The sequence below is a fragment of the Sturnira hondurensis genome, unplaced genomic scaffold, assembly GCF_014824575.4.
Source record: "Sturnira hondurensis isolate 20B ecotype Veracruz unplaced genomic scaffold, ASM1482457v3 Scaffold0022908, whole genome shotgun sequence".
Lineage (NCBI taxonomy): Eukaryota > Metazoa > Chordata > Mammalia > Chiroptera > Phyllostomidae > Sturnira > Sturnira hondurensis.
In genome coordinates this window covers 8,520,742-8,543,952 of record NW_028095539.1, presented here as the reverse complement: position 1 = coordinate 8,543,952, position 23,211 = coordinate 8,520,742, and the positions used below count along the sequence as shown (strand labels likewise).

General features: G+C 64.4%; 1 protein-coding gene across 1 annotated transcript in view; it reads left to right on the top strand.

The window, feature by feature from the left end:
• Positions 1–13,185: 13,185 nt before the first annotated feature.
• Positions 13,186–23,211, top strand: part of OLFM1 (olfactomedin 1) — a 29,770-nt gene continuing 19,744 nt past the window's right edge. The window contains exon 1 of the mRNA XM_037036566.1: positions 13,186–13,489. Coding sequence (XP_036892461.1) covers positions 13,424–13,489 — 66 coding nt within the window. The 5' untranslated portion in view covers positions 13,186–13,423. The remainder of the gene's footprint in view (positions 13,490–23,211) is intronic.

Genomic DNA, 23,211 nt, shown 5'->3' with positions numbered 1-23,211 from the left:
TGGGCACGGACGGTGTGCCCCACAGTTCTGGTGGGAGACCTCCTGTGAGCTCAGGAGACAGGAGCCGCACTGTTCTCGCTGTCCCTGCTGTTGCGGTGACAGGCTCGGACCCCTCCCCAACCCACCTCCCCAAGTCCCAGATGTCCTCAGCCACCCTGCCCTCTCCCCACGATGGTTTGCCCTGGACTGTGACACGTCCTTCTCGTCCTGCCCCTCCACCCGGCCCTTGACCCCTGGCCCCTGGCCCCACTCTCGCAGGAGCTGATTACCTCTGTCCCCCAGGCTGAGCCTGTCACTTGGTACGGCAGGGAGAGGGGGATGGAGGTTGGAAGGATTCGGCCAAACTGGAGAGGAGAGGACACCGCACCCGCTGTCCAGGAGCAGCCAGGGAAAGTTGGGCATGTGGGGCCGAGAGGGGCTGTGATGAGCAGGAGGAGCCCGGTGCCACGCGGCCCGGCCCGCAGCCCACGCCCGTGCCCAGCCCAGAAACAACCCTCAGTGTTTGGAAGATGCCCCAAACCAAGGCCAGGGGCATCAGCCACACTTGTCCAGGGGGACTTCCCACCAAGCACTCGGCAGGCTGCACCGCACACAGGGATGAGCCATGACAGCCGGAACCAAGTCCTGGCACTGCCCTGGTGACTAGGCAGGCCGGCTGCCCCGTCGCCCCCTGGGGCTGCCCTGGGAGGCCTGTGTGGGACAGGCCTGTGGCCTCAGGGAACCTGGGGGAGGGCTGGGCACTGCAGACCCCCCCGACCACCCTTCCAGAAGCCACCCCCCTTTGGGGGCCGTCTCGACCCGGGGAACAAAGGCCCCTGTGGCCATGGCTCTTCCACAGACTTGGGCTCCAGGGAGGAGGCCCAGCGCAGCACACGTTTGACAGGAAGTCCCAGGGCCAACCCCCCACCGCCGTCCACACCGCCTCTGCGTCCTGGAGCCTGAGCTCAGCACGGTGGCCACGCTCAGGCGCCGGGCATGGCACCATCCCCACAGCATCCGTGTTGCACTGAAAAATGTGGGCACAGCCTAAATGCCCAGAGATGAGGGGCTACGTAGTGGGGCTGCGGGAGCTGCGGCCCAAGGGTGGTCCCGCCCCAAACCCAGGTTGGGGCCTTAAGGGACAGGTGTGGGTGCAGGGGCAGGGTCTGAGCACCCAGAGCCCTTTCTCTCCCTCCCAGCCCGGCCTGGCAGGGGACGCACAGGGGAAGTTCAGCTGCTCTGAGCCCCAGGCAGCCAGCCCACCGGCCCGGCAAGGACACCCAGCCTCCTCCATGTCCAGCCCTCTCTGGTGAGTGCCTTCACCCCCTCCAGCCCAGACCCCAGGGTGCCCGGGTCCCCCTGGTCTGCTCTTTAGGACTCAACACGGGTTCCGGGAGATGCGTGTCAGGAAGCCCTTTGCTCAGCAGATGGATCTGTTGACCTTGACCCGCAGACCCCTTGGCCTCCACCGGCCTGGAGAACGTCGGCCCCGGCTGCCCTGCAGCATCTGCAGGTCATGGGCTCTGCGGCCCACCTGGCCCTGCTCCGGGCACAGAGAGACACTGTGTGAGGGCAGGTGGGGGTCCCCTGCCTCTAGAGCTGACACAGCTCAGAGGAAGGCTTGACCATTTGAGAAGCACGATGCAGGTGCCCCTTGGCCCCGGGGAGAAGCCACAGGCCAGGAGCTGGCTGAGTGGGACCCAGGCACCCCAGTTCTGTCCCCGTCCCGTGCCCTCTGCATTTCCACAGGAACAGACTCCAGGTGCGGGTGGGAAAATTCCATCTCAGCGGGACCTGACTAAGGAGGAAGTGCTCTTGCTTCCCCTCCTGGCTTCCTCCACCTTCCCCGTGGTGGCTGCCAGGCTGGGGAGTCCACCGACCTATTTGCTTAGATGGGAGACAAACGGCGCCGCGTGCCTCCGCGGGTGGGAGGGCGGTGGGCAGCCCGAGCAGGAAGGCACTGAGGGCAAGGGCAACAGAAGGCTGCGGACGGACGGAGCGCCAGCCGCCCGAGTCCCCCACGGGCGGGCCCACGGGGGGCCCGTCGCTGGAAGAATGGATGCTCCGTGTTGCAGCAAATGGGGACAGAGCGACCTGCTCACGCTGAGAGAATGGAGCTGCTCGATCAATACTCTTCCTCGGTGACAAAACAGTCTATTATCCAAATCCATCATCTCTGCCTGAAGATGGACTCACTCTGGTCCCGTCAGGTGCGCGGCCGGCAGCGGCGTTGGCGGAGGGAGTCTGAGCGGTCCCCGCAGCGGGAACCCCGGCTGGGCCCCAGTGGACTTGTCGGGGGTGGGGGTGGTGCTCACGCCCCCTCCCACCAACATCCCCGTTTCCAGGAATTAAGTCAGTCCGACCCCCAAACCTCCTCTCCACTTTGCATTCATGATGAGAAACGAACGCTGTGGGCACTGGGGCCGGTGCCCGGCCTGGCTGCTCACCCCCACCCACCCCGCCATCACCATCGCCAGTGCCCCGAATTCTGGGTCACGGGAAGGCCAGGAAACTGAGGGAAAACTCCCGGTGACCAGAAGCAGACACACTCCCTGGTGCAGCTGGAGGTGACCAGGCGGAGCCCCCGTGGGGGTCGCTGGTCTACAGGGGAAGGCGCCCCTCCCACTTGCCCCAGGGCAGGAGGGCCAGGGTTCGGCTCTGCATGCGGAACCCTCAGCGTGTGGACTCTGTGAACAAGGCCAAGAGCAGTGTCTGCAAACCAGTGTGGGAGGGAGGCCACTCCTGGGGTGACCGGGAGGGCCGGGTGGATCCAGGACAGGCGAGACTGCGACCCTTCTAGTCCGAAGCCGCACTCAGAGCAGAGGAGTCACCGGATGTCTGGAGCAGAGGGGTCACCAGATGTCTGGAGCAGAGGGGTCACCGGATGTCTCCAGCTAAATGAGCCCCAGCCCTGCTCCCCTTCCCACTGCCCCTCGGCCGCTCCCGCTGAGCCCTCTCACCTCAGGTCGCGACCTTCACACGGGCCGGATGGTAAGGGAGGCCTGATCCTTCACGCAGCTCCTGCTGTACCTCAGCAGAGCGCTCAGGGTCATCAGAGCCCCACCCCCACCCCAGGGACCCGAGAGCCAGGACAGGGGTCGGGGACGGGGACGGAGTGAGGTGAGGCAGACAGTGGGGGCAGGGGTGGAGTGGGGTGGGGGGGGTGGCTCCGCAGGCCTGGCTGGCCTCGTTCAACTGCAGCACCATTTCGGGGTCGTCCCTGGAATCCACCTTCTCGTTTCTCACGGGGGACGGCAGCCACAGCAGTAAAGGAGCTGATGTCCACGGAGCCCTTCGGGAGCCGCTGGTGCCCACTCACCGCAGCGTCTTATGTAAAAACGACAGTCCTCACTGCCCCCCACGGGCCGGGAAGCTTGCCTGGCACCCGGTGCAGCACTGCAAACAGCAGAGGTGAGTAAGTACCCGGCCAGTCGGGACAGCGCCGTCTGAGCCCTCGGGAGCAGAAGACAGGATGGCTGCTATTCACAGTGGTTGTGACCGCGGGTCACTCATGAGGTGCCCCCCGTGGCAGACTCACCAAATGTGGCCGCCCCGGTATATCCCACCTCCCAGGCTCCCTCTCTCTCATTTTGTGGCCTGACCTGTGTCCCCTGTCCGTGCACCTGGGCCGACTTCGTGTTGCCTCACCAGGCGGAGGAAGCGAGCCAGGTCGCATCCTCCCGTTGGAAGGCCTCCCTTGGCCCGCAGCACCCTTCGGGAGGCAGCCAAGCAGCAGCGGGGGAGGCCGCGTGCAGGCGCCCGGCCAACAGCCCAGCTTCGGACCCGCTGACGGCCGGGATCCAAGGCCCGGGGTGTGAGCGGCCACAGCCTCCACGTCGCCCCGGCTGACACCGTCCCTCCTGAGCCCAGGTGCAGATCTGTGATCGGAGGGGATCGCCGTTGTCCCAGCCCTGAGTTTGGGTGACTTACCCCGCATGAGTCACCCAAGCAGGGATGGCCCCCGGGGGCGGGGAACTGCGGTAAACAAAGCCCAAACCGTGAGGCTGGCCTGGACGCCTGGTGGCAAGAAGAAGCTGGAGAAGCATTGAGGAGACTTTTGTCAAGACGAGTGTGTGTGACCGTTTTGTTGGTGGCACTTAAAGGGCCGCATGCAGGGGGCCCCAGAGGGGGCCAGCGCATCCTCTCGGGGTGCGAGACCTCGGCACACCCGCACAGAGGGTTTGGCGCCCCTGTCGTCTGTGGTTTTGTGGGAAATCCGAAACGAACTCGGTGAGCTCAGCAAGCTGCAAAAGGAGCCTGCGGTCAGAACCACACGGTACCGCCGGGCTGCGTGGGCCAGGCTGCGTGGGCCAGGCTGCGTGGGCGAGCCCGTGAGGAGACGCCGAGGGCGGGGGTTGGGCTGCACCTGCGGGCTGCGAAGGCCGGGCTCCGCAGGGCGCGCAGGGCTGGCCACGTGGGAAGCGAACAGCCGAGCCTTCCTGCCCTGCAGGTGGCAAAGGACTCTGGGAGGACGGGCTTCCGGAGTCCACCTCCAGCACAAACAGGTCCTCTCGCAGAAAACAACTGCAAACACCAGGTGGGGACAAAGAAGGATTCGCTGAGGCTCTGGGGACGGGGGGAGTCTGTGCCCAGAGGGCCGGGCAGTGGGAGGGCCGAGGGCACATCCTGCCAGGCTTCCAGCTGGAGGGACTGCAGGAGGGGACCCCAGGGACTGCCTGGGACTCTGGCTGGGCCTCTGGCTGGGCTCCGGAGCTCCGGTGCATGGAGCCGAAGAGAAGCAGGTGGGGATCTGGGTCCTCATCGCAGGCGGCACCTAACTACGTGCCAACTCTCTGGACAGATATGGCAGGGTGAGAGTCTCGTCCCTGAGCAGTGACAGTCCCCAGAGGGGCTTGGCCACAGAGAGTCGGGAAAGAAGCACGCAGTCACAGGGAGAAGGCCTGGAGAGGGACCCGGTGTGGCAGCCACGAGAAAACAGGACGGCCATCTGGAAGCAGGCTCAGGGGAAGGGGAAGTGCCTTCAAGTGAGTGAGAGAGGGGAAAAAACAAGCAGAGAAACAGAAAATGTAAAAGTATCCGAACTGAACAACCAAAGATGCATTTTACACGCACCAGACGTGCTCGGCAGGCAGATCGGAGACCCCGACCCAGTGATCAGTGAACATGAATCTGGAACGCTACAGCCGGCTCCCCGCGAAGAAGGCAAGAAAGACTCCAGGAAGCGGACAGCAGGTACAACGGACAGTGTCCTCGGTGTGCAGAGAGGCGTCAAAAGCGCCCGCCCCCAGGGACTCTGCCTGAACTGAGGAGCGGACAGAGCCTTGGACGGCGGAGAATGGGATGCGTCACTTCTGGGGCAGCTGCGTGAGCTTTCCCCGGGGTCCCCAGAGCAGAACCTCGGCGGGGGGCGTCCTCGGGCAGAGTGAAGGGTGCAGGCAGGAAGTGGGTCTGCCGTCGGAAGCAGTGGGCGTACAGGTGGACAGGAAATGACCGTTTTCCCCTTACTGTCTTCCAAGCAGAGACGGCTGGCTAAAGCAAAAACGGACACTGCCCTTGGGTCTGTGACACCTGCGAGGCAGCGGGCTGGACACAGCACCGACATGGGGGGGGCGGGGGGGCGCAGGGGCTGCAGCTGTCGGCAGAACGATGCGGCATCAACCCGCGGCAGCCGGGCACCCGTTCGGGAGCGCACATGGCAAACCCCGAGTGACCGTGAAAATCAAGTGCAAAGATGTATAGCGTACAAGTTAAGAGGTTCCTGAGCATGGAATTATGTTTAAAGGACAGTCAAGTGACCCAAAACAAAGGGGAAAAGGAACAAGAAATAAACAAATAAAAATAGAAAACAAACGTCAAGCGACACCCCTAAATATTAATGGAATAAGCCCCCCAGTGAAAAGGCAGGGCTTCTCGGAAAATATTTTTTTTTAAAAAGCAAGACCCAACACAGACCCGGCCGCAAGAGAAGCACTTTGGATACAGAGACAAAAACAGGCTGGGAGCGAATGGAGGGACGTGCGCGCAGCCTGGACGGCGAGGACAAGAAGTCGAAGTGGTTCACTGAGTAAGACAGGACAGACTCCACGCCACGGGGAGCCGCACGGGTAAGGACGGACATTTCACAAAGATGAAAGGGTCTGTCGGGAAGGCACGGCCGTCCTAAGGGCATGCACACCGGATGCCAGAGACTCGGACGGCATGAGGTGACTGCCGCAGAACTGAAGCCCAGAACACCGCTGTCTCGGCGAAACGTCCGCACACCCCACTGCCACCAGTGACAGGGGAGCCAGGGGAAAGGGCGTAGAAAAGGATCCCTGAAGGACACCACCCACCACCGTGACATCCTGGCGTGGCTGAAACACTGGGTGCACCCAGTCGGAGCCCCCGAATTGCTGGCCCTGGCCGGTGTGGCCCAGGGGGCTGGAGCATCATTCTCTAAACAGAAACGTGGAGGGTTTGACTCCCAGTCAGGGCGCAGACCTAGGTTGTGGGTTTGGCCCCCAGTGGGGGGTACGTATGGGAGGCAACCGATCAATGCTTCTCCCGCTCTCTCTCACTCCCTTCCCCTCTCTCAAATCAATAAGGGTGTCCTCAGGCAAGGAGAAAAATAAACAAAATACAACAGTAAAAGAATGACTGTCCCCCGTCCACCATGGAACTGAATTAAACATCAGGAGCAATAAGGTATCCAGGAAACCCCCCCACGGAGGTCAGCGGCGTGGAGATAGTCAGCGCTCTCGGAAGAAGTCTCGGCGGGAATCGGAAAACGTTTCACGCCAAACCGCGATAACACGCGTGGTCTGGCAGCCCAGGGCCTGCGGCCAAAGCAGCGCCCACAGGAAAACCTGCCGCTCTCACCAGCTTGTCTGAGAAATGAACGGAGGTTCATTTCACACCAACAAGCCACAGCTCTGCCTCAAGACTGAGAAGAGCAGAATCAACCGGAGTACACAGAAGGGAGAAAAGATTCAAAATAAAGAAAGAGTCCCGGCTGGTGCAGCTCAGTGGGTTGAGCACTGACTGGCCTGAGAACCGAAGGGTGGCCGGTTCGATTCCCCGTCAGGGCACACGCCTGGGTTGCAGGCCAGGTCCCCAGTAGGGGGCGCACGAGAGGCAACCGCATGTCGATGCTTCTCTCCCTCTTTTTCTCCCTCCCTTGCCTTCTCTAAGAACACATTTTAAAAATATTTTGTTTAAATAAAGAAACCAAAGAAATGGGAAGCCAACAAAAGAAGAGAACGTTAACAAAGTCAAAGCTGATTCTTTGGAAAGATCACACAGCGAGGGTGACCCTAACTAGACTGAACACAGGAGAAAATGAGAAGAACAAATCACCAATCTCAGGAAAGAAACACGGTGGTTATTTCAGATCTTAAAAAGATGAAACACTATTGTGAGTAATTATATGCCAATAAATTCGAGAACGTTAAAACCGCAATAACGTCATGCTCACAAACCTGACAGCTCAGGTTAGAAGGGCAAATTCCTTGAAAAATACCACCCACCCAAACCTACACTGGACAAAAGAGAAAATCTAAACGTCTCTACCGCTAGTTTTAAACATGAGTTTTTAGTTTTAAAAAATCCATCCTCTCCACCAAAAAAACAAAAACCAAATCCAGGCCCAGATGGTCCAGCGCCACTGGTGAATCCCACCAGACACTTGGAGAAGGAAGGTCGTCGCCCCCACGCAAACCCCGTCGGGCTGCAGAGGAGAGAGAGCTTCTCGCCTCCCGCCTGGTTGTACGCGGCCGGCGTGACCCCAGCGCCAAGCCGATCGGGGCGTCGTGAGGAACACCCGCTAGGACAAACCCACATTCCTCGTGATCGCAGGCAAAGTGTCCTCGCCTTGGGGGCCGGCAGCGCACACGAGGACAAGGCGTGACGGCCGCACAGGGTCTGCGTCAGAAAGCTAGGAGGGTTTGACCTCCGAGGGTCGGTTCTGTGTTCCGCCATGGTAACAGAACGGAGGAGAAAACCCACCGATCATCGCGATAGACACAGAAAGGGACATTTAGCCAAGTTGAATGTCCAGTGACAATCACAACATCCTCGGCAAATGAGACCAGAACGGCACAGCTACCTCCGACAGGGACGTAAAATCAACAGCGAAAGCCGAACTTCACGGGGTGACTGCTGTCCCCTCAGCCCGCGGACAAGGCCAGCACCCTGCCCTCACCGCTCCTGGTCACTGGGTCCTGGAGGGTGCAGGGACTGAGCGAGGACGGCACAGGCGTGCGAGCACGCAGATCCGAACAGGAGCCAACCAGGCCTGTCTGCGGGAGGGACAGTGGCCTGTGCCGTGGCTGCAGGGTGACCACAGGAGGCGGCACCTCTGGGCCCCGGCAGTGCAGGCCCCTCCTGGGCTTCTTCCGAATCGGTGGCCACTGACCAAACGCCAGGGAAACATGACTCTGTGCATGCAGTCCTCCCCTGGGGACCGTCCCCACCGGGCTCACCCCTCTGGGCCCCCGAAGGCGCTCCGTCCCACCCCTGCGGCCGAGTCTCTTCACCCACGTGGGGACTTTGGGGACAGAGCCCACAGTCCGGCCCCTACTTGCCTCTCCCCCGAGCCGGGGGCGGCCAGGAAGGCCCTCGGTAGTTTTTCCTAAGTTGCAGGTTTGCCACAGAATTCCAGCCCGCCCTTGTTTCGTTGCTGCTGCTGACAGCATGCTAGCCCGAGAGACCAGGAAACCGATGTGTCTCCTCCTGTCCCGTCTTACTAAACCAGCGACCTTCGCCAGGGCCTCAGGCAGCCTTCAGTGTGGGTGCCCGTTTGTTCCCGATGGCTCCCGGGGACAAACAGTGGGCAGGTGCGGCCTCGGGCCGCTGGGACATCTCCGAGGGCAGGGTCAGGGCTGAGCGGGGTCCCCTTCCAGGGTGAGGGGGTGCTGGGAGGATGGCGGGCCGGGGGGAGCCCTGCAGACCCAGGTTTGGGCAGCCTCTTCCACATCAGGCTCTGAAACCCTGAGCCGGTGACACCCCTCGCAGCCGCTTCCGGTCCCTCGTCTGGAGCCCGAAGCAACAGTAGGGACAGCTGCCAGCTGTGGAGAGTTTAGCATGGATTCTGGAGCCGGTTCACCGGGCAGCGGCACCATCTGGGCCCATGGCGGCTCTCGTCTCCAAGGGCGGCACCCAGACAGAGGCAGGCCTCCAGCCCGGGTTGGGACCCAAGGTCAAAGCTGACCTGACCCCAGAATGGCCTGGGGCTGGAGTGAGAGCAGGGGTTTGGGGACCCGCAGAACCACAGCTTGACCCCCACGGGGACCAGCCACAGGCTCTGGGGGCACTGAGTGTGGCCCGTCCCCCCATCCCCTCCTTGGCCAGCCCCGGACAACGGCAGGAGGCACCTGCCGCCTGCCCCTCCGCGCCTCTGCTTGGTGTCCCCTCGCACCCCTGACACCCACGCCAAGCCCCTGACTCCCCCTACGCCTGCTTCTCCTCTTCACTGGGAGCCCCAAACCAAGGCTCCTAGACCGTCCCTGGCCCCTCACGCCCCCACCCAGCCATCGGCACATCCTGTCCCCACTCTCTCTCTCGGGACACAGCACGGCAGGCTCTCCGCCCAGTCCAGGGCGGCTGTCGGCCACCCCCGGGTCCCGCCCAACAGTGCCCCCATTCCCTCCCCAGGGAGACAGAGACTCAGAGTCCCCCCAGTGCAAAGCACACCCCATGGCCTCCCTCCTTCCACCCTGCCGGCTACCTGGGCCTGAGGACAAAATCAAAGGTCTGCTGAGGCTGGCAAGGCCTCCGGGCTCCGGGCCCCACTGTCCACCCTCCGCTCCCTGGCCCTCTGCCCGCGCCAGCGTCTCTCTCCCCGGGCTGGCCCCACCTCCCCACCGGGCCTCTGTGGGCACTGTCAGCGAGACTCCAGCCCCAGCACCCCGTTTCTTGGCTCACAGCGCTCCCCACAATCAATATTTGCCTGGTTCTCTCGTTTGCTTGCTCAGTCTCCACACCTGCCGGAGGCTGGATGAGCTGCTCTCTCTCCGAAAGCCATCCTCTCGGAGACCTGGCCCCGCAGACACCACCTTCTGAGGGAAGGGGTTTGTGCCCGCGCGATCGAGTCGAGGGTCTGGGTGCAGGGACACCACCACCCTAAACGTCGTTCGACCCACAGACAGGGCGGTGTGAGGGGCGAGCCTGATGGCCACTGGAGGGGCGTGGCCACCAGCCGAGAGACACCGGCAGCCACTGCAAACTGAGGCAGGAAGGACCCTCCCAGGAGACCGGGGGTGGGGGGGTTAGCCTCTGGCCCCCAGAACCAGGAGGGAACACCCGTCTGTGGGTGTATGCCCCCAGCCTGGGGCCCTTTGTCCCGGCAGGCCCGGGACATGAGTTGAGTCCCACCCAGTGGCCTCTGCTTTGCCTTCAGGGGGCTCTAAGAAGGGAGAGAGAAAAGCTTAAGCAATAAACGCCTAACCCGTCAGACGGCAGCCAGAGCAAGGAAGAGCAACACAGCAGCGGGGTCCCAGGACGGCGCAGGGGGACCCAGGTTGACACGGGGGGCGGGGAGGCAGCCAGCCTGGGACAGTGACCAGGGCCGGAGCCCACAGAGAGGCTGTACAGGAAGGACCCCGAGAGTTAGAAGCCCACCCGTGGGCCCGCAGGGCCCACGGCGCAGGAAGGCAGCCTTTCGTGCGTCCTGGGGACCAGCCCGTCCCCATCGCCTGGCCGGTGCCTGTGGCCCCAAGGGGGAGGCTCTGTCTGGTCCCACTTGTCACACAGTAGGTCCTCAGTTCATGAGCCTCAGTTTAAGGAGGACCATGGGGGCCAAGGGGAGGCTGGAAAGGAGGGGCCAGGCCTGTGGGGACTCAGTGGGTTGTCGGGCTCCGCGCCCGGAGGAAGGTGAGGTCGGGCAGCCTGAGGCTCCAAGCACACGCAGGACACCTCACACGGGTTTGGCCCCATTTGCTAGGAAATTTGCAGAGAGAGAGAGAGAGAGAGAGGGGAGAGTTGGTGCCGTTGCCTTGGCAACTGCTCTGTCACACTGTAAGCAGGCTGGCGGGGAAGGAGGCTCGTCTTAAAGGAGCACGAAGCCCATCGACTGCCGGCTTCCCGAGCCGCAGCGGGAAGTGGGCTCCCTCCCAGGCCTGGCCGGTTCCCCCGGGGGACAGCAGCAGAGGGGGTGCGAGGGGGGCCTGCTGTGCCCGCTGGCCAGCAAAGCGGCATCCCGAGACTGGACACCCACTGGGCCGCGTCCTGGCACCACGCAGGGCCCAGGGCTGGCCTGCAGGGACGGGGTGCTGCCCCACCCCACAGGCTGCCCCTTGGACCCAGGCTGGCGCCGGCCCCTGCCTGCCCTCACTCTAAGATGCCCCACGGCTTCCCAGGCAGGGTAGCCAGCAGCTCAGAAGGACAAGACTCTGACTGGTCAGCAGAGACGGGTGGCAGTGCCCCTGGCTGCGGCCGCCTTGTGCCCGGAGTTCAGAGGACCGCCAGGGGAGACCAGAGGCAAAGACCCCGAGCCAACGAGGACCGACGGCCGGGGTGGTGGTCGAGGGAGCAGACATGACCACCCCCGACGGGGTGGAAAGAGCGCGTGCACTGCCCCCCACGCAGGGCTCCCCCGCCCCTGCAGCCTCTCAGAGGCTCCTTTCACTCACCGAGACCACACTGGGTGGATGGAACGGCAGGAGGGGCAGAGGGAAGTGGGGCCGCACACCCATCTTTCTCTTCCCGACTCTCTCCCCTCAGGATCTCAGGGCCCGCCTGCCTGAGAGCGCCCCACTAGGAAGGGCCGGTGGGGGGAGGGGTGGGCAGCTGGCCGGGGAAGTCCAGCCCACCCGGCTGGTTGGGGCTGTGGCCTCAGGGCTTCGTGCCAGGGCAGAACCCGCAGAGAGGAGCCGAGATGGCCCCTCCCCAAACTCTGCCACCTGCTTTCTCGAGGCCCCTATGCTCAGGTCCCTCCCGGACGCCTCTTCCTGTGCCGAGTGGCAGGGTGACGGGCAGGAGGGGGCCTCTTGTCCTCACTGCTCTGGACCTGGCCCGGTGGCCCCGTGCCGCCCCCCCTCACCCCACAGGCCCCTTCCCTGCCTGAGACGGGGTGGGGGGCAGGTGGACACACGGCCCAGCCAGCACTGCCTGTGTGTCGCTCTCTGGCTGTCAGCCGTGTCCCTGACACGGTAAACAGAGACGGTAGACAGGGACGGTAAACAGGGACGGCAGAGACGCGTCTCCAGAGAGATGGCCACCTTGTCGTCTCAGGAAATGAAGGTCGTTGGGGTTTCTCCCCGAGAAGGAGGAGCGGAAATGGAGACTGCGGGCTCAGGAGCTGCTCTTGCCAGGCATCCGGGGGGAGCACATTGGAGAGGACAGAAGGGTGAGGAGGGCAGGGAGGAAGAAAGGGAGCCTGTCCCCGCAGCTGGGGGGGGGGCGCGGCGAACCTCCAGGCCTGGGGCCGAGAGGGTGGGCCGGGGCTCAGGGGATCCGGAAGCACAGGCTGGCTGGCTGCAGGTCCTGGCCCAGGTCCTGGCTGCAGGCAAGGCTGCCTGGGGAGGCAGAGTTGTGTCCTCTGCTTTCTCCTCGCACTCGGGCGCACCACCCAAAGCAGACCCACCTGGTCCTCGTCGCCTGTGCGTCCCCACCCCCACGGGTGCATGCACAAGCCAGAACCCAGGGCAGACCCCCCCCCACGAGCCCCCTGAGTGGACAGAAGCCCCGGTTCACATGGCTGTTCCCACCTCAGGAGAGCAGCACAGAGGCTCAGGACCTGCCCTCCAGCTCCCAGGCACCACCCTAGCCCCAGAGCCTCCTGCCAGGGCGGTGTTCCCAGTGAGGGGCGACCTCCGGCAGCAGGTCTGCCTTTCTGTCCCCACCTCCTGGAGACACCACCCCTTTCATCCCGGGCCAGCACCCCAGCTGCCCCTTGGCCCCCAGGAGCTCTGCAGTCCACTCCCTGCCTCTGGAAGGCCCGGCCCCGCGCTGGCCACCCTCTAGTCCTGGTACCAAATCCCAGGAACGGAGCACCGCGCCCCCCGCCCCGCCCCCGCCCGCAGCTGCGGTCCCGCAGGATGGCCTTTCTTTCCCCGTTAAATTCCCCCGCCTTTTTGATGTCACATCCTGTCCCAGCCTGCTTCCCCGCCCGCGGCCGCCGCCCTCCCCGCTCCCGCGCGCGAGCGTGGCGCGCAGGTCCCTCTGCGCCACCCGCCCCCGCCCCTACCCAGCAAACTTTTGGCACCGCCGCTGGGCCGCGCCTCCGAGCCGAGAGCTGAGAGCCGCTGGAGGAGGGGCCGCCGCCGCCGCCGCCCCGCCCGCCGGCCCGCCCCGCCCGAGACCGCCGAGTGGGGCCCGATCAATATGCAGAGCGGACGCTCCGCGCAGCAGAACCCGCGCGCCGCCGGCTCCGGGTGCTGAGGGCGCGGGGACAAGGCCAGGTGCCGCGGCGGAGCCAGCCCAGCCGAGAGCGCGTCCGCGTCCACGCACCCGCCGCCGGCGAGCACCAGGCTCCTGCTTGCCAGGACGTCGGAGGCGGCAGCGCGACATGCAACCAGCCCGGAAGCTCCTGAGCCTCCTCTTCCTCATCCTGATGGGCACCGAACTCACTCAAGTACGTGCACCCAACGCCATTTTCCTCCCTGCGCGCGCGAGGCGCCCGCCTGGCCCCGGGGGAACCTGGCAAAGTCAGGGAGCAGCTCAGCGCAGCGGGCGCCGAACCCCGCGGCTGGGGAGGACGCCAGAGTGGCCGCACTTGGGGCGGAGGGAGGGGTGCAGACTGACGGAGACCGTTGCCGCGGGCTTCCCAGGACCCCCAGCCCTGGCCCAGCCGGGCTGCCCAGGGGGGGCCCCACTCCCACTGAGAAGTTCGGAGACCTGTGTGAGGGGTCCTTCCGCTGCTGTTGTTTGGGGGGGGGGCAGAGCAGGGTGTCCAAGCCCCTGGTGTTTTCAGAGGTGGCTCTGCCCCAACTCCCAGCTCACACCCCGCACCCCACTCCTCTGGAGCATCCCTGCCTCGGGCTGTAAGGCTGCCATTGGGGCTCCCCAAGCTGAGAAACACTGGGACTCGTGCCCCCAGGACCAGACTGGGAAGGGCAGGTGGCATGCTGGGCTGGGGTGCCCGGTGGGCTCGGCGCGAAGGGCTTGGGGGCTGGTGGCCACGCGCTCGGGCGAAGTGTGAGCAGCAAGCCGCCGTGAGCCCGTGGGGGACTGCTGGGCATTTCACATGGGCTTGCCGTCCCCTGCACAGGGGGTCAGCACAGAGCCTGTCTCCGCCGGGTGTTCTCCATTTTAAAGATGCGTCTGGGACTGGGGGGGTGCCGGTCGTCTGGGAGCACCGGCTGGCAGCGCCGCTGGGGCACCAGGGTGCCGGGAAGACCCGCCTGCTTCGGGGCCGGCTGCTCGCCGGTGACATTAGAATGCCCTTTGGATGGTGCCGCTGTGCCACGCTGAGAGCTGGAACACCGGCCCTTTGGAGCGGGAGGTCGTGGGCATCAGCACTGCTGCCCCAGCGGCCCCCGTCCTCCCTCCCCCCTGCCTCCCTTCCTCTCAGAACAAAAGAGGAAACAAAAGAGAGGTTAGAGGTGGATCACGGGAGAGAAAGCTCTGGAATGAGCTCCCCTGGTTTTCCTGAAGCCCTCATCTACTCTTTGTCTTTCCCTGGGAGATGCAGCCCCAGCCCCCCACCTAGAGGGCTGTGTTCTTACCCCTCATCCCCTCAGAGTCTCCAGCCAATCAGCCGAGGCCCCGGGGAGGCTCGGCCTGGTGTGAAGGACAGACCTCCCAGCTGAGGGGCAGGCTATGCACTGGGGACGGCCAGGTGCACATGCATCCCCACCCACGGACAGGGCACACCCCAGCAGGCGCCTCATCCACACATCTCGGGGACCTGGGGACCCTCGAGCCTTTGCCACGGCCCTCTAACTTCCAGGCACCCTAACCCTTCACCCCCAGGCCAGAACGCCTAACTCCGGAGGGCCCCCTTCCTGCGCCTTTTTAAAGGCCCCCTGTTCTTTCGGAAAACTTAGGTTCAACTTTGATAGGAAGCTCTGTCTCGGTGGCAAGAGTGTTTGCTCATCCAGGCGAAGGATGCAAGCCGTCCACCTCTCAGCCAGCCCCCACCCAACCGCGAGCGCGCGCGCACGCCTGCCTCCTCGCACAGCGCCCGAGTGTTTCAGGACCCTGGGCAGCTCCCTGGGCCGGGAAGGGAACTGCCTCTTCCTTCCAGAGGTTCCTCTTGCTGAGGCTGAGCCACAGGACCTCTCTAGGGACTGTGTCCCTCAGCTCAGCCAGCCGGGAGGCACCTGCCACCCACGAGATGGCCCCAGCGCCCTGGGCCACCTCCGAGGTTCTGCCTTTGGGGGGCAGTCTCCTTGGGAGGCCCATTGTCCCTGATGGTGGTGGGATGTCAGAGCAAAGCTCAGTGTCTGAAATCGCGCTGCAGGCATCCCAAGTCCAAGAAGGGGGTCAGAGGCCAGCTGCCTCGGCCACCGGCTCCAGAGAGCCGGGCAGCACTGTCCCCACTGGGGAGGCTGGGCTGGGGTTGGACCAAGTTCCTCTCAGTGACCTGCGGGGCCCGGGAGCAGTGTGGGTGCAGGGCTGGCGTGCTTTCTGTCGGAGACCTGGTGGGGACACCCGTGCCCAAGGATCTTGCCTTCTGGGTCCCAAAGTGGTTCTATCCAAGGAAGCCCCGGGGCAGGGTGTCTCAAGAGCAACGCTCGTCACCTGGCGAGAGGACCCAGTTCCTCTGGGCTTCAGGAGGGGAGAGGGGGGCCCTGGCGGCTGGGGGCTGGGCGGTGTGGCGTCTGTCCCCCACCCACCCTTCTCTCTCGTGCTTTAGGGAACCGGCTCCCTCAGCTGCACCTCGCTTTCAGGCCCCCCCCCAAGGGACGCTCTGATTGCAGATTAGCCTGAGTCAAACCCGGAGCAAGGCCGAAACGTACGGGTTTTACCTGCACGTTGGAAACACCGCCGGAAGGATTCTGGCAGACGGGCCAGGGTGGGGAGGGGGGCGGAGCACATGGCCGGCCATCTGTTCTCCCAACAGCTCGCTTTCGATGAGCCACTCAGTCAAATGCCAACTGCTGATCAATGGCCTACTACGTGCCAGGCCTGTGGGCCCAGGCGAACTCTGGCCTTGGTCAGAAAGGGGGTGGACATGGGGTCACGCTGTGGTTTTCAGCAGAAGGGCCGGCATTTCCCGTTCCTCGAGAAGCACCACAGGGAGCTTCCCGGCCCGGCTGGGAGGGTCGCCTCTCCGTCCTGGGGTGGGGGGCACTGGGGCAGCGCTGGGGCCCCCGGAGCGCCTGCCAGCCTCAGACCCCGTCAGCCAGAAGCATGTCCCCTCTAAGTGATGGCCTGAGAGGACTGGCAAGCTCTGGAACAATGACCTTGAGCCCAGCTGCCCTCCCCCTCCCCCAGGACCACCAGGCTCTGTCCTGTGACCTTGGAAATGCTCTTGACCTCTCAGCCAGAGCTTCCACCTCTGGAACAGGCTGGCAGCACTCAGTGGTTCCAGGGGGAGCCCCCTCCTGTGGACGCAGCCCTGTCCTCTGAGCCGCTCCCCCCCTCCCCGCCCATAAGCAGCTCTCGGACACCACCTGGGGCACGATGCTGCCGGAGTTTGAGCCCCGCGTGCCATCTGGCACCCAGGCCAACGGGCTCTGAGGGGAGACCCGGGGCCCCGCCAGGATTATTTATTTAAGAGGCTCAAGAGAGCGGAACCAAGTGGGGCCTGAGGGGAGAAAGGAGGGAGGCGTTCTCCTCGAGAGCCAGAGCAGGCCTGGGCCCCGTGGGGGGGGCAGCGTGGGCACCGGGGGCGAGTGAGCCGGGGCAGAAAGGCAGGGCAGGGGCAAGCGGTGAGGGCTTCTCGGAGGAAATCAACGCCAGAGGCAGGCAGGGCCCCTCTCATGGGCTGCTAGCCCCCGGCCGACATGGGGGGCCTGCCGGAGGGCGGGGGATGAGGAGGACACAGTGGAAGGGGTCCCAGCTATAAACGAGCACAGAGCTTCTGCAAGCGCCAGCTGTGCTGGTCGGGTCTCCAGGCCTTGTGGGGTGACCGCTGGGTGCTCAGACCCCAAGTGTGATCCGCCATTTGCCAGGCGCCTGAGTGGACGGGGACCCAGCCCCGGCCTCCCCTCGGGGTGCACAGATGGGGTGGGGCCTCAGAGGAGCCCCTGGGAATCCCGCCACGCTCACATTCGGCTCCTTCCACTGTGGAAGACCCCAGCCCACACCCTCGGACAAATGTCACCAGAACAAAACACCACAGTCTGTCACCTGCCCAATGAGCCACCTGCCTGCCCATCTACCCCAGCTTCTGGGCCACGCCTACCCTGGTCATGAGTGGTAGTGGGCACCGGGGTTCGGAGAGCAGGGGGTCTTCTCCCAAACCAGGCGGTCTGGAACGCGTGGAATTTATTCTGGGTTGGCTCTGCCACAGGGGGGGGGGCTGGCCCTGGGCACGCGAATTCACCCCACTTAGGCCAGAAACCCCCTACGCCAGGCCGCCGTCGGTCTCCGTGGGCCCTTCGCTCCCCACTGCGCGGCCGTGAGCCTCTCCTGATCGGGGAAGGCAGTGTTCTGCCTGGGGTGGCACGTGTTACTACAGCCCCCAGGCCCTGCAGTCAGTACTAACAACGCCGGGAACAGTAACACAAACTCACTACCAGCTAAACTGAATCAGACCTGCAGCCGCCCTGCGCCGGGCGGACGGAAGGAACTGATTTTCAGCTCCCAAAGATGCCCAGTGCAGTCTCTTCACACTCTGAACCCAGAGGCGTCACCCCCACGTGGGAACCCAGGGGAGGGGGACGTCGAGAGGGACAGGCGAGCCCCCTGGTTTCAGCTCCTGACATGCAGAGGACACTCACCAAGGTCGGGGAGTTTTGGTGTTGCCGCCTATCCGACTCCAGCCCGGAGCGTAATCAGGGCCACATTGTGGCCATCCCCACAACCCCGTGTCATCGTCCTCACCCTAGAAATGAGGAAGCCAAGGCTTGTGGTGGCCGAGCACCCTGTCTAGTGGCCCACAAGCAGGTGACAGTCCCAAGTGGAGTCCCCGGCCCGTCTGGCACCCGTAACTCTGAGTTCATGTTTCTGTTAAGAAAGAGAGAAATGAAAAGGAGGGAAAACGGCTGGGCGTCACCGAGAATGGGAAAGAGAGGCGTCTGGTGCCAGCAGCCAGACCACACTGACCTATGCACGGAAGCCTCTGGGAGCCAGGACTGGGGGGTGCTGTCTCGCTCTGGCCGTGCGGCCCAATGCTCGCCGGCTGCCGCCGACCTTGAAGCGTGGCTTTAGCTGCGGAACAGCGGGGCTCGGGGAGGACGGCTTGGAGGGGCCCGAATGGGCCAAGTCCTTCGGGCCAAGGAGAGGTGACCTTGGACGAGTCCCTTTCCCGCTGAGGACCGAGAGCTGAGAAGACCGGGACACAGCTGTACTTGGCTCGTGGCCCCAAGACCGGGGGAGGCCTTCTCGCTGCCCCATCTGCCCCTTCTGCACCGGGCTCAGTCTCATGGCAGCCGCCTCGGTGACCGTGGGGGACAGCGCCTTCGCTCTCCAGCAGTGTCGAGAGGATGCAGGCTCCGCTCGCTCTGAGCTGGGCACGGGAACACAGACCATATTTGGCTGTGGGCGGTCCGGTAGCATCGCAGCCCGCGGGGGTCACCTAGGGTCCGGGCTGAAGGGTCCGGGCCACAGACCAGCCTTCATCCGCCCCCAGCTGTGCAGGCAAGAGCGTGGCCTTGGACGAGCTCACTGCCCGCAGCACGGCCCCTCCCAGCGGGTTGGGGGAGCACCTGGGCCCCTCCAGGCTCAAGCCTCATTCCTCCAGTGTGTGTTGGCGGGGGGGGGGGGGGGTCCCGGGGGGGTTCTGGGAAGAAAGTGACTGTCACTTGTTTCAAGCGTTAGGTGTCTCGGGGTAGAAGAGAGAGTGGCGGTGTATTTAGGAGCGTGATCAGCAGTAACTCACCGAACGCCCCAGGGTGGTGGTCTGGACTCAGAGAGATAGAACCCGCACGTGTCAACGGCTGTGTGCTCTGACGCCGTGTCCCCACACCCAGCCCCCCACCCCCACAGCTGGCAGCCCAAACTGTGTCCTGTTGACACAGTGGCAGCCGGGCTGAGGGTGTCCGAGAGTGTCATCGATTAAGTCACTCGCTGAGCAACCCCCAGGATTTCAAAACAGGCGGTTTCTCCCTAGACAGCAGCAGCCTCGTGTGGCGGTGCCGTCTGTGCGGCTGTGGCCGGCTCAGCAGGCAGGGGTCCTGGACGGTGTGAGGTGGCCATGCCTGCGGAGCACAAGGCCCAGGGAAGGAGCCCCGTCTGCAGAGTGGTGGGGGGTGGGGGCCGGAGTCCTCCGCTCCGGACAGACGCTGCATCCTGGGCATCTCCCATGCCTGGCTGGACCCCCTGGGCTCACTCTGAGGCCCTCGTGTGCAATGAGGCCCCTCCTAATTCACGTCGGCACCCACGGTTCGTGCAAAGGTGGACGACTCACTTGTGGAAAACGGCTGTGCTTCTTGGCCTGGGGTGGCCAGGTCCCTGCCCCGGAAGGTAGAAACGGAGCCCCGTGCGGGGCTCCTGGACCCAGGAGGCAGCCCAGAGGGTGCTGTGCCTGCTGGATTCTCTTGTCCAAGCCCTTCCAAGGGCTTCCCAGAATGGGACCCGTGTCTTTCCAGGCAACCAAGGGAACAGGGTCCTGTGGCCTCCCGGCCTGGACGTGGGCCAGCCTGAGGCAGCGGCCGTGAACGCAGCGTGGAACTGTCCCAAACAGCAGTGCAGGGAGAGGGAGAGGGAGGGGCAGTCCATGCCACCACCCAGCTCTGGCCCGTGTGCCTGCAAAGCCCCACTTACTCTCAGTGTGGCTCTGAGGCTTCGGCTCAGACCTGGCAGCTGTCCCCTCAGCTTCCCTGGCCAGAATGTCAGGCCGCACAGCCAAGCCCAACGTCCAGCGGGGAGGCCCTGTGAGGTGTCAGGCTGTCAGCCAGAAGGAAAAGCCCCTCACAGGACGGGCATGGGGAACAATCAGGTCCTCTGAGCCCACCCCCTGCAGCCCCTTCGGCCACTGAGGAGGCAGAGTGAAGGGGACATGGGGTGGGGCGGACTGTGGTGGTCCTCTGAGGCTGCTGGGAGAGGGGCCCCTCCCTGGAACGTCTTCCCTGCAGAGACAGGGCACGCCCAGGGCGGGCTTTTGGGCACCCTGTCGGTGCCCCTTCCTCCTCCGCCTTCCTGTCTCCCCCGTTTTCTGCTCCTCCTCCCCCTCCCCGTCCGGTCCTCCTCCTCCATCTCTGCCCTCCTTCCTTCTTTCTCTCCTCCTCCCTCTCCCTGCCACCCCCACGGTGTGCAAATAGCTGGAGGAAAATGTGCGTATTTATAAACAGCCAGAGAGCATCGCACTTGGTCCTTTGGGGGTGTCACTCTGCCATGCAGCAGGGGCGCGGGTGGGCCCCGTTTCCTGTCTGGGCTGCGGACACTTGGGTGTGTCGTACTGCTGTGGTAGGGCGTCTCCGCGTCGCGCTCCGGCAGCCCATCCCCAGGTGGCAGGGTGCTCCCACCGCTATGTGACGTCAGCACTTGTCTGGAGAGCCGGGCGACCCCAGGGCGGTGAGGCTGGCGTTGCTGTCGGCACGTATGCTGGTGAACGTGTTCAGGGCCCACCATGGTCAGGTCAAGGCCTTCCCACGAGGGCCTAGGAACATTCCTGCAGAGACACGTCTGGTGGGCACCTGGCCGTGTGGGCAACAGGGCGTCCGTGGTTGGGCAGGTCACACCCAGCCCGGGACCCGGGACACTTCCCAGTCGCCATGTGATGTGGTGTGAAGGTCTGTGTGCCCCTCAAATCCACGTGCTGAAATCCTAACCCCCGAAGGCGGGCCGCATCGGAGGCGGCACCTTAGGGAGGTCCGTCCTCCTGAACGGGATCAGAGCTTCATCAGGGGGCTCCCGGAGCACCCCCACTTCCGCCAAGTGAGGACAACGAACTGGAGAGAGGTCCCCACCACAGCATGACTGGGCGGCCCCTCGATCCCGGCCTTCCAGTCTCCAGAGCTGTCACTGAGTGTCTGCTGTCTCCCGTCCGTGGCATTCTGTTCCAGCCGCTGACGGGACAGAGACACCGTGTGCATCATGGGCACAGGTGGGCCGTGTGTCAGAGCTCGGCCCAGGAGTAGCCGGCTCAGCCCGTGACCTCAGACAGGTCTCATCTCCTTCTGAGCCTAGCGTGGAGCAGCAGGGGGTGGTCAGCAGGGCAACTGTGAAGGTCAAGGGGCCCGTGCAGGTCACGGAGGGCGTGTGGGCGCAGCAGCTGCCCTCAGGATGGTGGTGGTCATTCACAGCAGCAAACAGGAGTCTGGACTTCAAGGGCAGCCCTGTGCACACTGGGATTTAGATTCCTCCCTGGGCACCCAGGGTGCCGGCCAACGCCTCGGGCCCGCGTCCCCGACGCAGTCACCCTTCAACGGTCCTTGCTGTGTGTCTGGAAACGCTGGGTGGCCTTCTAGATCCGATTAGACTCGCCTGGGACTTCCTGGAACCCTTTCCAGTGCACCGAGGGCGGCGTCTGTTCTGCAGAATACACAGACCACAGCCCCTGAAGAGAACTTCGCTGAGCCTTAGGAGAGCTGGGAGTGGCCGCGCCCCACTGCCCAGTGGGTGCAGGCAGCGGGATGCAGCCACAGCACCCTGGCGCAGCCCTGCCCCATCCCCATGCCCCACCTGGGGTGGGAGTGGGAACCCTGTGTCCGTTCAACTCTGTAAACATCGACAAGCAGTGAAAAGGCCGTGACCAGGATGCAAAGGCGTGGAGGGGGTCAGCTTTGCCCCCCATTGCTCTCAAAGTCTCTGGCCTCCCAGGTCCGCTCAGCCCCCAGGGAGGCAGGGGACCCAGGCAGGAGCCCAGCAGGAGCCACATCTTTAAAAGGATGCTTCTCAGCTTTGGGGGGCGCCTAAGCCCTTTCCGGGCCCCCAACCTGACTGCGAGCCCAGGAGAGGTAGAATGAGGGTCTCGGACCTCCAGGGCGGCCCTAACGGCCTGTCTCCTGGAGGGCGGGACTCCCCCGGCCGGGGGGGCACCGATGGCGACCCAGCAGCCCTGCGGCTCTCGACAGCAGCACTCAGCCCAGGCCGCGGCCCATCTGGTCTCCTCTGCTGGGAGGGGAGAAGCCAGCTGAGGCGCACTCCTCACGCTTTGAGTGCCCGCCAAGTCCTCTCGGGACGCGAGGGACATGCAATCAAGCAGAAGCTCCTGGGGACCAGTGTTTTCCTCTGTACCCGCCCGTCGGAGGTGTCGCCTGCCCAGTGTGCACCTGGTGGCATCTCTGCACCCCCATGAGAAACCCCCACAGGAACATCCACACCCACCTGGTCTCCTTCCTGTGGTCTTTAGCCACAAGCAGCTCTGAAGAGAGGTGGGGAGAACCCTGGGGGCACCGAGCCCCCCCGCCCCGTTGCCCCCTTCTGGTGCCCAGCAGGGAGGACATGGTCTGGTGCCCTCATGGGGGGGGGGGGCCATGCTGGCTCCTGCCCTGACTCGGTCCACACAGCACCCAGAGAGGAAGGTCACTATCATTAGACGCACTAGAGATGAGGAAACTGAGGCACAGAAGGCTAACTCCCTTGGCCAGGGTCCCACAGCCACCAGCAAGCGGCAGAGGCAGGGCCACCCCAGGCTGCCCAGAGGGTCGGGCACCGAGGGGCCATCCTAAGGTGCCTTTCTCCATTGTGTCTTCGGTTGGTTGTGAGAAAGTGTCCGATCACGCCGGTGTCTGGCTGTGGAAAGCGCCCAGGACCTGCTGCTGCGGGGTGGGTGTCACGTCTGCCCGCCGCGTCCCTGCGGGGATTTGGTCTGGGGTCTGCTGACCATCTGGCACTTGGGTGGTGAATATCAGGCTCCCGCGCCGACGGCCTGAGGGTTTTGTCGGTTGGGTTGGGCTGGGTTAGGTCCAAAAATAAGTGGTGGCTGCCTCTTTTGCAGGGGAAAGTGGTGTGAGCTGCCCGTGCGTTCGCGGCTGGAGCTCAGGGAAGCGGGGAACGCGGTGAGCCCCGGAGGAGGGGGCGGGGCCCAGCCGGCTCCCGGCGAGCTCGCAGTACCAGCGCGCGCTGCGAGATGGCGCCCTTCCCCAACAGTTCAATCGGTGGCTCCCAGCCGAGCCGCTGCCACCGATCCTGGGTGAAAATCAGGAAAACAAATCACCGAAACCCCTTCTGCTGGCGGATCTCACACCCGGCGCTCCGCCCAGGGCCATCCCTGCGGCAACTGAGTCCCCTCTGGAAGTAGGGACCGGGCCTGGAGGTGATGCCCCTGGCAGGGGCTTCGGTCGGCTCCCCCGCCCCCCG